Below are 12,052 nucleotides of genomic sequence, written 5' to 3'. Positions count from 1 at the left end.
AGAGCGGACTAGAAGCTCATGCAACCATTGGTAAAGATCTTACCTTTAACCAGAGTGTGTTTGTCTGTTGGGGAGGAACGAGCCAGAACACGCAATTTGGGCCAGACCTTGTCAAGACGCTCTTGTTCAACCTAAAGATAAAGGCAACACTGAAATAAGCACTTTCCATGTTGACTTAGACATCTGCAGATAATGCTCTGTAGCTCTTTACCTCTCCTTTGTCATTGCGAATCTGCTGGTTGAAATCTTTACCCTCCAGGCAGAGAAAGTCCTCTCCAGGCTGCAGGATTCCACATTTGGTGGCAATGGCACGGGCTGTGTTGATGTTGTCTCCAGTGACCATACGGACAGTGATGCCTGCTCGCTGACATTTAGAGATAGCCTCAGGAACCTGCACATGGGAAGAATAGAAGGACCATTATTTGGCTTGATACTAAGCATGTTGAGCAGCCTAACAACCACTACCATATCTGTATCCACTCCGGTATTAAATCTGGGGATAAATAGATTTGATAAATGGAAAAAACATAAACAAACAAATAAAATACAGATCAATGCAAAGTAGTCAAAATACAGATCAATAGCAAAATAGCATAGACTTGGATCAAGCTTCTTTAGAAAATCCATACCAGAGGATTTAGCAATTACTTATCAAGAATCCAATAATTTTCTCCCCAGTTGTTCCATAACGGCAAAATCTATGATAAATAAAAAGCTAATAATGTAATTATTCTCATTTTTTAGTCAGGAAATGATGAAAAACTCACACAAAAGCATTGTATTGTAGTCACTAAAATTATTACATTAATGTTTTCTGGACTATGTACAGTAAAATAACATGTTGACTATACTGTCTTGTGTTACTGTTTTTCACGTCATCACATGCAAGATGGCGCCGTTGTGTGTGGCGTGCCGTCTGTCGTTTGGTGTGGTGTTGAGTTTGTTTATTTTATTTTTAATGTTTTATTCGACAAAATGCACTTTGCTGGTACTGACATATGACCGTTTATCTCTTCTAAACCTTCAAACTATTTCAAACAAACTGCTCAATCAAGCACAAAACAGCTCTCATTACGTTCCTCCACCCCTACTGATGTCCATTCCTGATTGTCTTTGCCGGTGGCCTTGCACCCTTCCGGCGACAAAGCGCAGGAGAAGATGCTGTAAACGGGGTGACCTAGCTGTCAAGCTGAAGCTTTTCCTGGCACACCAGCGGGAGGGTCAATCTTCACTGGGCCTCAATGCGGAAGGCTCGTACAGGAATCGTTTCATCCACCGGCGCTCTCTGGAACCAGTACGAAAGTGGATTACTCCTGTGTTTCCGACTGCTGCAGGTTCATGCACGGGTCTTTGCTCTCCCCGCTTTCGCCGTGGAGGAGTGCACACGGGACATCTCCACGCGCTACCGCGGGCAATGCAGTCAGTGGAGTCCAGCGATAACCCCCTATGGCTAAAGATGGCTTTGATCAACACCAGATCGGTGTTAAACAAGACTTTTATTATTAATGATTTTATCTCTTCCCGCAATTTGGAATTCGTTTTTTATTACTGAAACTTGGCTTACGACTGGGGACTTAAGCCCATTTTCTGAACTGCTACCAACAAACTGTTCGTTCTTCAATTCTCCTCGTACTACGGGCCGGGTTGGAGGCTTGGCCTCCATCTATAAAGACACTTTTTCCTGTCACTCTGTCCCTTTTAATGAATACAGCAGTTTTGAATTGCAGTTATTTGCTCTGGAACTTTCTGATCCATTTCTCATAGCAGTGATTTATCGTCCCCCAAAATACAACAATGTCTTTTTAACTGATTTTGCAGATTTATTGGGAGAATTTATACCAAAATATGATAAAATTTTAATTCTGGGAGACTTCAATGTTCATGTTTGCTGCACTAATGACCCTTTAGCTAAGGACTTCATCAATTTATTACAAGCTTTTGATATAGTTCTACAGGTCAATGTCCCTACCCATCAGCATGGACATACACTTCACTTTTTATTATCGCATGGTTTTTCTCTCTGTGACCTTGAGGTGTGTGAAAATGGTTTCTTTGATCACAAGACTGTTATGTTTATGGTTCCTTATGTTTTAAATGGTACATCATCTGTCCGCCAGTCCCGGCTAATTACTTCTACCACCAAAAATGCTTTTTCCTTAGCTTTCTGTGATGCCACTCTATCCCTGGATGATTCTCAAACAGATTTGAGTGCTGAGGAGCTCCTATCCAGGTTTAATTATATCTCTGCAAATGTCTTAGACTCAGTGGCACCTTTAAAAACCCTAAAATAAAAACCTAGGTCTGAGCCCTGGATAGATGAGACCATACGCTCACTCGGGAAATGTTGTAGAAGAGTGGAGCGTAAATGGAAAACAGACAAACTCCAGGTCTCGTTTGAAATATTAAGTGATTCGCTATTGCAATACCAGAAGGCAGTCAAAGCAGCAAAATCAAGATATTTTTTAGAAATCATTACTAAAAACTGTCACAGGCCAAAAACACTTTTCACTATCATCAATACTACTTTGAACCCCTCTGTGTGTTTGTTTCCTGAAATGTCTTCATCTATGTGTGAAGTTTTTCTTAATTTTTTTGTCAATAAGATAAGAGATCTTAGACTGGGGATAACTCCCTCTTCCTTCGATCCCTCTCTTCCCCCTTTCTGGCACTCATCTTAAAGAAATAGTGGATCAGCTTAAACTTTCGCGCTCTTGTTTTGATATTATTCCTCCATACTTTCTTAAACAAGGTTTGGATGTAGTTGGGCCTCATCTCTTGATTGTGATTAATCGCTGCTTAGAAACTGGCGTTGTACCTGACTTGTTAAAACATGCAACAGTCCACCCCTTGCTTAAAAAAAAAACTTAGACCCCACAGTGTTAGTCAACTTTAGACCTCTCTCAAATTTGCCATTCATTGCTAAAATCTTGGCGAAAACTGTCCTACAGCAATTGCAGGGTTTTCTAGATGACAACATGATTTTTTAAATATTTCAATCTGGTTTTAAAAAACATCACTCTACTGAGACTGCATTGTTGAAAGTTTTAAATGATATTTTAGTAACCTCCGATTCTGGTAACTATGCTGTGCTTGTGCTCCTAGACTTGACCGCTGCATTTGATACGGTCGATCACAAAGTTCTTATTGCTCGGTTGGAGCAATGCGCAGGTATAAACGGTAGTGCCTTAAATTGGTTTAAATCTTATTTTTCTAATCGAAGGTTTTCAGTTCATTTTGGAGATCATTTTTCTAATGATGCTTTTATATCATCTGGGGTTCCTCCCTTCTTTTTTCAATATACATGCTTCCACTTGGTTCTATCTTCAGGAAATATGGGGTTCTATCTTCAGGAAATATGGGCTGTCATTCCATTGTTATGCTGATGACACCCAAGTTTATTTGCCCTTAAAACGTAATTCAGATGGTTTGGACACTCTCATGGCTTGCTTGTCAGATGTAAATTCCTGATTGTCTCTAAACTTTCTGAATTTTAATGAAAGTAAAACAGAAATAATAGTTTTTGGTTCTTCAGATTCAATTCATAATCCCAAATTAAATCTTGGTGGGCTGTCCTCTTGTGTGAAGACATCAGTGAAAAACCTGGGTGTTGTCTTTGAAATTTGATAAGCAGATAAACTTGGTTGTGAAATCATGCTTTTTTCAGTTGCGAATGCTATCAAAAGTAAAGTAATTTCTCTCCTTCAAACATTTTGAAAAAGTAATCCATGCCTTTATATCCTCCAGGCTGGATTACTGTAATTCTCTATATGTTGGGATTAGCCAATCAGCTCTTTCCCGATTACAGTTAGTTCAAAATGCAGCAGCCAGACTGCTCACAGGTACTCGAAAACGGGACCACATCACTCCAATTTTACGCTCTCTGCACTGGTTGCCTGTGCGCTACAGAATTGATTTAAAAATATTACTTATAGTGTACAAATCTCTAAACTGTATGGCCCCATCTTACCTCTCTGACCTTTTGATTGAACATTTTTCCAGTAGATCACTTCACTCTTCCAATCAGAGACTGTTGTTCATGCCTAGGTCAAAGTATAAGTGTAGAGGTGACCGTGCATTCTCGGTAGTTGCCCCCAGACTCTGGAATAAATTACCTGTCACAATCAGACTTGCTCCCTCTGTATCTGCTTTTAAGTTTAGCTTTAAAATGTATCTGTTTGATAAGGCCTTTAATGTGTATTAATACTTTCCTGCCTTACATTTTATTGTTTTTATTGTACGTTGTGTACTTTATATTTATTTTTATTTTTTTCTATTTTTCCTTTGCTGTAAATCACATTGGACAACCATGGGTTGTAATTAATAGTGCTATATAAATAAATTTGACATTGACTTCATCTTAACTAGGTGCATGAAAAAACAAAAAAAACAAACGCATGACTAGCGTAGTCTGATTCATGAACAACCAATTTTGAGGAGATTCTTGTACTGAATCATTTAAAGTTGTTTATTAAATTAATCTCTCACTCATTAACACAACATCTGACGTCGTCACATAAAAAAAACAAAAAAACAAACAAACAGAGAATCATATTTAAAGGGTCATGAAACCCCAGACTACTTTTTCTGAGATTTTAGCAGAGGTGTTGCACATCATAGAAGACAAAGTTAACCAGTTTTCTCCAACAGTTAAAATGATCGGATGCTAACAAAGATTTTTTATGCTATTTTCATCTTCCGGGTTTAAAATCTACATCATGTTGACGTCACAATTTGTTGCGTGGCAGTGGACTGTAGTACATCGATGACGCGCCGGTGTATATTAAATTATTCATGAGACTGCATGTTCTTATCCTATGAGAAGACGCTTCGCTTAATTATTCACAACAGCATGATAGACGCTTCAGACTGTGAGATTGCGCACATTAACTAAGAGAAACGTTCATGGATTGAAGGAGAGCGTTAGCTTTTGCTTTGTAATAAGAGTTTGGTACGAACGAGATTCGTTCACTTAGTGAGTATAACCGTTTTTACAGCTCCGTGACAACTCATCAAAAGGCTTTTATAAACGAAGCAGAATAAGCCTAAAAAGTGCAACAGCTCGTACATATATGTTTTCGATGCAGAGTGCAAATGGCTGTGCATTTGAGTTTTTAACTCAATGGGAGCGAAATGAAACTGTCTGTCTCTCCTCTTCCCCCTCCGATCCGCAGCGCACCATGCCCACTTTTTTAGCATTTTTTAAAAACTGTGGTGAGAACTAACCAGTGCTGAAACGGGATTTCATGACCCTTTAATGAGTGCTTTTATATACTGAATAGCAAGACAAATTTCTTCCTCTGTGTCATTGCTGGCCTCAGATCAGTGAGAGATTAGGACATTGCAGTCACTCTTGGTGTGGCATCCTATCAGCTTGTGGTGTGTGTTAAGCGGTAAGGGGTACCGAGACGACTTAACACATGAAGGAGCTTGGATCCAGAGGTTTTGTGTGTGTGCGCGTGTGTATACTGGAGTCCTATGTAATTATCCACACTCAGTCTTGCGATGAATCACACCATACCCGTAATTAGATCCAATAAGCTCATTTATTTATAGATAATTAAAAACCTCCCAGTGTTTCCATGGACAGAGATGCTGCACAAGTGATGCATGTAAATAACATGTTGGATGATTCAGAGAAACTAGTGTGCATTAAAAAAACTCCTGACTTGACTCTTGCTTGCCTGCGACAGCAGAAATAAACGAAATAATCTACAGATGGCTCTGATCATTACTGCAAGAGAGTCATTTTCACTAGGACAAAAACATTCAAGCCCATCTTATTATCGCTACATGGCTCCACGATTTCATTTCAAAGCTTTAAATGGGCTAGAGCCACTATCATGCCTTAACATAATATTGCCCTCGTCATCAACTCAAACCAAAAGACAGACTTTTTTATCTGCTCAAAGTGAGCTTACCGTTAGAGACTAGTATTTAAGACTGGGTTAAAAACAGAGCTTCTGACTTTATTGTGAATGGAAAGAGGATGATTTAAGCAAGCAGCAACGGTTCTACACACCAATTAATTTCCATGAATTTAAATTTCCAGGACTTTTTCAGTTGGTTTATGATTACTTGATAAGGACTTAAATATAATCTTACATGAAAATCATATGATGAAATATTTACGATCACAGCAACTGGAAAAAACACTAAGGAAACTTCCTTGACCTTTTAAGTTTTTGTTAACTTTTCATGACTGACTTTTTTTTTTTTTTCCTTCTTCACGGAAAATTCCCTAAAAATCCAAGGCTAAAATTTACTGGTCATTTTTTTTTTTTGGTTCCCCTTGATCCGCTCATAATGATGCTAAGATGACATTCTTAACGGATAAAAATAACCATATAGTTGTGGACATATAGAAAGGAAAAGGATGATTTTTAAATCACACCATAAAAGGGAACAGAGATAAGAATGGATCATACCACTCAAAAAAGCCTGCAGGAATCATTTTAACCTAAATATCAGTCATGCGTTCCATTATAGAATTATATATGCCACCTAATTTGAGGGAAGCTGACGTCAGTTCTGCACTGATCCAATAACAATCAAAAACAGCACAATCGCCTATCATGTACTCATTTTACCACCTTTAGTGGATTTAGGTCAGTTTGTCCCTCCACCAATGAGGCTATTCCTGTCCACACTTTCACATAGTGCTTGACACTCTGCAAATAATCCATCATCATCACATGATAATCACGGTCAATACAATTTCATTACATGAAAAGTGGTGGGTTGCCCCAGTCGTGACAAGCCGCCCTCTAATGCTTGTCATGTCTCATTATGAACGGAGGCCTGAAGTATACAAATCTCCAGCCCATGTGAAGCATGTAATTTCTGCACTATAGACAAGCGCAACACTATTAGCCAAGAGAAAACTGGACAATTTTGCTCACCTCATGACGAACAGGGTCTTCAATGCCAACAACACAGATGCAGGTCAGGTCATTCAGAATGTCAGCTTCATTGTCCCAGTCTGGCTCTGTTTTGAAGTCCCTCATGGCTATGCAAATGGTCCTTAACCCGTCACAGGCCATTGGCTCGATCACTTTCCGCACCATCTCATCCCGATCTTTGGCCTTGAAGACACGTGGCTGGCCTGAAGAATCAAGGACATGGGAACACCTGACAGAAAAGAGAAAAAAAAAGTTTAATCAATCATCACTCCAAACTACAGTTAGTACATTTTGCTTTACAGGAGGAAGATGCAACCAATGAAAAACAGAGGAGAAATGTTTTGGACTGAAAGTTATAGCATGTTTCTCACTATATCAAACTCATTTATCTCTAAACAAAGATTAAGTAAAATTTTATTCCTTATGATACGACCACTAGAGCTTGAGAATTAATTTAGCATACTTGCGCAGGACAATCTCAGAGGCGCCTTTGCTGTACATTCGGAAGCCGGGACCACTGGAGTTCTTTAGTACGGTACTCATGCTTTTCCGAGAGGAGTTGAACGTGTAAACCTTATAAAGTTTTTCCTCAGGAACTTCATCTCTAATAGGCTGATAGTCTCTCTTCAGGTCCAACACCAGACCAAGAAGGGCACACTCTGTCTTATTACCCACATGCCTTGGCAGACCTCCCTCCTTCTCTGAAGGCTATGGGAAAGAAAGTTAGATCATAAATAACAGGTAAGAAAAGTTCAAAATTTATACACTAGATATTGTCCATCAAAAAATGTGAGGTAAACGGAATTGCTTACATGGCATATGGCAATTATTTTATCAAATTAATTGCATTTAAATCACACATATTGATATTTTCTGAGACAAAACCCCCAAATTTAAATAACTGAAACATTGTGGCAGAAGAGTAAAGCACTGAATAGACATAACAAAAATGGCTTCAGAAGTACATATATTGTTTGAACATAAGTTTTTCTCTGCCTGACGACAATCAATTTTGCTAACGGTTTGAGTTGTTTGATGAAGCCTAAGTAGTAGTTCAGACTACTGTCATTTTAGGATTATTTATATACTATTATACACTTTTTTAATTTAATTAAATTTTTTTTATTATCAGTTTTCATTTTAACTTTAATTTTTAGTAATGTCATATGCTCTTGTCATTTTTATTTTTATTTTAGGGTCTACAGTTAATTTATTATTTCAGTTTTAGGCCAGTTTTTGTTCATTTCAAGTAAATTTAGTGCTTCAACAAAGTTAGTTGTCAATGCAACATTTCAAATTTTTGTGAAGTGTTTCATCGAATATATTAACATTTTATTTTATTTCAGCTTAAGTTAACAAAAATGTTTTTAATATAGTAGTCAACATTTGAAGTGGATCAAAACCTTTCAAAGTTGTCCTAAAAGCAAAACAATACATTCTTGTCTTAGGACAACTTTGATGAACTTTTTTTGATCCACTTCAAATGTTGACTACTGTAGTTTTAGTTAACGGTAATAACCCCGGTTCAGAATTGTTGCTCTATGTACACATGCAGACTAATATCTATGGGCATTGTGTTTTTCTGCATCGTGTGTAATATGCACCACGTTTAAGACAACAACACACTAAGTAGTACAACTTCCTTCACAGTACATCAAGTCCCCTGGCGTTTGGTTCCATTCTGCTATGCTCTCTCTAGCGGTCTTAACTCAAGAAAATGCCTTATACGAATGACTCGGTTATTTTGTGCTGTCTGCTCTTGGTAAGTGTGTTTTGGCTGGGGCTGACTGTGGACTTCTAATTTGACAACCCTATAATAAATAAATAAACAGAAAACAAAACAGATCATTTATGCATCTGTATCTCATTTGCGTACGGCTAATTCTTACCAGGATCTTGGTAGTGTAGGCTGAGTTTATGGAGATGCTGTTCACCAGTAGCTCCAGAGTCTCTGAATTAATGGCCTCTGGTTCAGGAATGCTTTTATAGTGTGTGTCACCTAGGTAAGCCTGCACCACCGTCATGCGATTCATAGTCAGCGTTCCAGTTTTGTCAGAGCAGATGGCTGTGGCATTACCCATGGTCTCACAGGCATCCAGGTGCCTCACCAGGTTGTTGTCTTTCATCATTTTCTGTTGAGGAAAACAGGAATTAATGGGGAAAGGAGTGTGCTTTAGCCCTTAAACATAGATTAGCACAAATGTAAAGAATCAAGCAACATTTACTGACTTCTATCCACCTGAACACCCTTAAGACATCAACAAATTACAGGTTTGAGTTGGCAAACTAAACCAGAGGCTCTCACCTTGACTGAGTAAGCCAGAGAGATAGTGACAGCTAGGGGCAGCCCCTCAGGCACGGCTACCACCAGCACGGTCACACCAATAATGAAAAACTTCACAAAGTATTGAATGTAGATTGGAGTGCACTCTGCCGTCCACTCACGGCCCTGGATGCCAAACGTATCAATGACAAAGTACAGGATGAGGATGATGACGGTCAACGCAGACATGATGAGACCTGCCGGAGGAGAAGGGGGTTTCAAAACCAATATGGCACAAAGGGAAACAAAGCCTCCTGACTTGAGTTCATAACAGTAACAGCTGTGGTCCGATGTGCTCCATCTGAATGTTATTTGATTGGGTAACTGTAGGAAGTAGGATAATTAGGTGGAACACAGCCCAAAGGGACAAGCCTGTTTCCATACTGGGTGACACGGTTTCTTTAAGCAGTAAGTAAAAAAAAACCTTGGGAACCAAATGAACTAATTTACGGAAATGACGTCTGAAGAAATTCATGTGCTTTTGAATACATGGCTAATTAGTATAAATATTTTGCTTTAAAGCTGCACTTTGTTTGCTATGGCAAATATGGCAGTCACCTTAGAGTCATCTGATGTAGCTATAGATCATTTGAAACGATGTCCAAAGTTCTCTTGATTTGTCTGTTTAGAAAATACCTTTAAACTAAATACATAAAAATAGAGATGATATATACAAATTTTTACATTTCAATATCTTAGACCCTTTTAAATCATTACATTTCACAACATATATTAGGATGAATAATTTCAGCCTAACAGCTATCTAGTAGATTCAAAATGTGAATCAATTAATGCCAATGAAAACAAATTTACAGGAAAAAAAAAAACAAACAAAAAAACCTTAATTCAATTCAAACCTACCAACTCTAACATTGTTTTTTGATACTGAAGTTTAAAGCAACAAAACATCAACGATAAAAAAAAATGTGTTGGGAAAGTGATATTTAACCATTACAGAGATATGGTATATGGTATACAAGTTTATCAGGCACCCTTGACGCTCAGTTGTGCGGTTTTCTAACCTGCTTTTCCAATCTGAACAGCTAGCCTGGTCAGCTTGCCCTGCAGGACCGACTTTTCTTTCTTGGTGACGTTGACCTTCTTTTTCTCCTTTTCTTCTTTCTCCTCCTTCTCCTCCGACTCCGCACCATCCTCGCTCTTCAGCGGTTGGATCTCCAGAGCAATGCCATCCTGGGTCTTAGCTGTGGAGGTTGATTTTTAAGGAGTGGTTATGGGAACAAGGGAGGAACATGCCAAAAAAGGATGGAGGGAGATGAGAGGCAGGGGGAATGGGGAAAAAGGGAAGAGGGGAGAGAATGGGCAGTTCAGTAACAGCTAGAGGGCAAGTATACAGTGGGTTCCTAGAGAATTACACAGAAGAACCATATCAGAAGCACTTGTTTAATGTTAGTTGACTTTGCTTGAGTGAATCTGGGCTGGTAAAGAAAAAAACCCTCTAAATTCACAGAGCCATTCCCCGGCAGATTAAGGTGGGCACGGTGAATTGAGCAGGACCCAAGCAGCACACAAGACATTTCCATAAAACGGGACCCTATGTTGGAACTGAACAACGAGCTACTCGTTTACAATACAATTATAAATATAAAATAAACTATTAGGTGTGTAAACCTCAAAAAATATTCACGGTAAACAATTTAAAAAAAATAAATTATCTTCTCTATTTTATTAGCTGATTAGTTGAAATTAAATTTGCCTTTAATTCCTCTTATGGTTACTTTACTGTGCCATGGCTCGTCTGGAGGCTGCATCTGTTGATGTTCAACTCACTTTAAAACAACTTACTGGACTTGTGCAATACTGTACTGTACTACAATTAACTGCACCAAACTGGAATAGACATAAGGGAACTATAAATTTATCAAAAAAGGCATTATCAAGGCAAACCAGCTGTTAGTTAAAAAAAATGTTGGGAACTTTGATAGTTTTAATTCAATTATGCTACTTGCAGGGATAAAATGACATATTATATTACCCAATTTCCCACTGAAATAGAAACTTAATGGAGTCGAAGATCCAATTCAGCCACTTTGCTGTGGATAGACATTGATCCCTCACCCCCAATTCCCATTAAGTCTCCATTTTAAAAGATACAAAGAGGCCAAGTCGTTTTCATTTTGCAGTTAGCCTATGTATCATCTCAAACATGCTGTGCAACAGGCTGAAACTCTGTAGTAGTTGAGTTTGAGAAACTCCATGAGCCTACCTGACCACCAGTCACAACAAACAACTGACCAGAACTGACAGAGCTGACCAGAACGACCACACATGAATCGGGGATTGATGAACGGACTGACTGTCTGACTGACAACACGAACAGAGGCACGCACGATGAACAAGAGTGATTTACAATCAACTTAAAAACAGAAAAACGGTCCAAACAGCCAGAAATACAACCACCACGAGAAAAACAAGGACCAAGAGGAAGACGAAAAAGATCAGAGAGATTCTGGTTTATTTTTCCGCTCCCAAAAGAGAGAGTGCGGTACCAGAGAAAGAGGGTAAAGGAGAAAGAAAAGGTCAAATTTTGACCAAGAGAAGAGTGTACAAGACAGCATGAAGTCCTGAGCCACACCCTAGAAAGAAGCAACAGTGAGAAAAACAAAGAGCTAAAGTAAAGAAACGGACAAAAACAACAATCCACAGCCGGTCCATTTTGCAAGGGTGCAACTCCCACATAAGCCACGCCCCTAAGCATTACATTCACATCATAAACCATCTATGAAGCTGGGAACACATTTCACTGGGTAATGTGCATCTGTACGAAAGCTTGTGGATGCATATAAACAATAAATAATTCAAAGTGAGACCC

The 12,052-nt window shown here is 38.7% G+C and overlaps 1 protein-coding gene across 6 annotated transcripts in view; it reads right to left on the bottom strand.

The window, feature by feature from the left end:
• Positions 1–12,052, bottom strand: part of atp2b4 (ATPase plasma membrane Ca2+ transporting 4) — a 118,683-nt gene that overhangs the window by 25,438 nt on the left and 81,193 nt on the right. For all 6 annotated transcript variants that reach the window (XM_058791999.1, XM_058791996.1, XM_058791998.1 and 3 more), the window contains 7 exons: positions 10,245–10,424; positions 9,205–9,419; positions 8,789–9,031; positions 7,363–7,607; positions 6,900–7,128; positions 212–391; positions 44–131 (listed from right to left, as the gene is read on the bottom strand). In XM_058791999.1, coding sequence (XP_058647982.1) covers positions 44–131; positions 212–391; positions 6,900–7,128; positions 7,363–7,607; positions 8,789–9,031; positions 9,205–9,419; positions 10,245–10,424 — 1,380 coding nt within the window. The remainder of the gene's footprint in view (positions 1–43; positions 132–211; positions 392–6,899; positions 7,129–7,362; positions 7,608–8,788; positions 9,032–9,204; positions 9,420–10,244; positions 10,425–12,052) is intronic.

Source organism: Onychostoma macrolepis, chromosome 11 (genome assembly GCF_012432095.1).
Source record: "Onychostoma macrolepis isolate SWU-2019 chromosome 11, ASM1243209v1, whole genome shotgun sequence".
NCBI lineage: Eukaryota > Metazoa > Chordata > Actinopteri > Cypriniformes > Cyprinidae > Onychostoma > Onychostoma macrolepis.
This window is presented reverse-complemented; position numbering and strand designations above follow the sequence as displayed.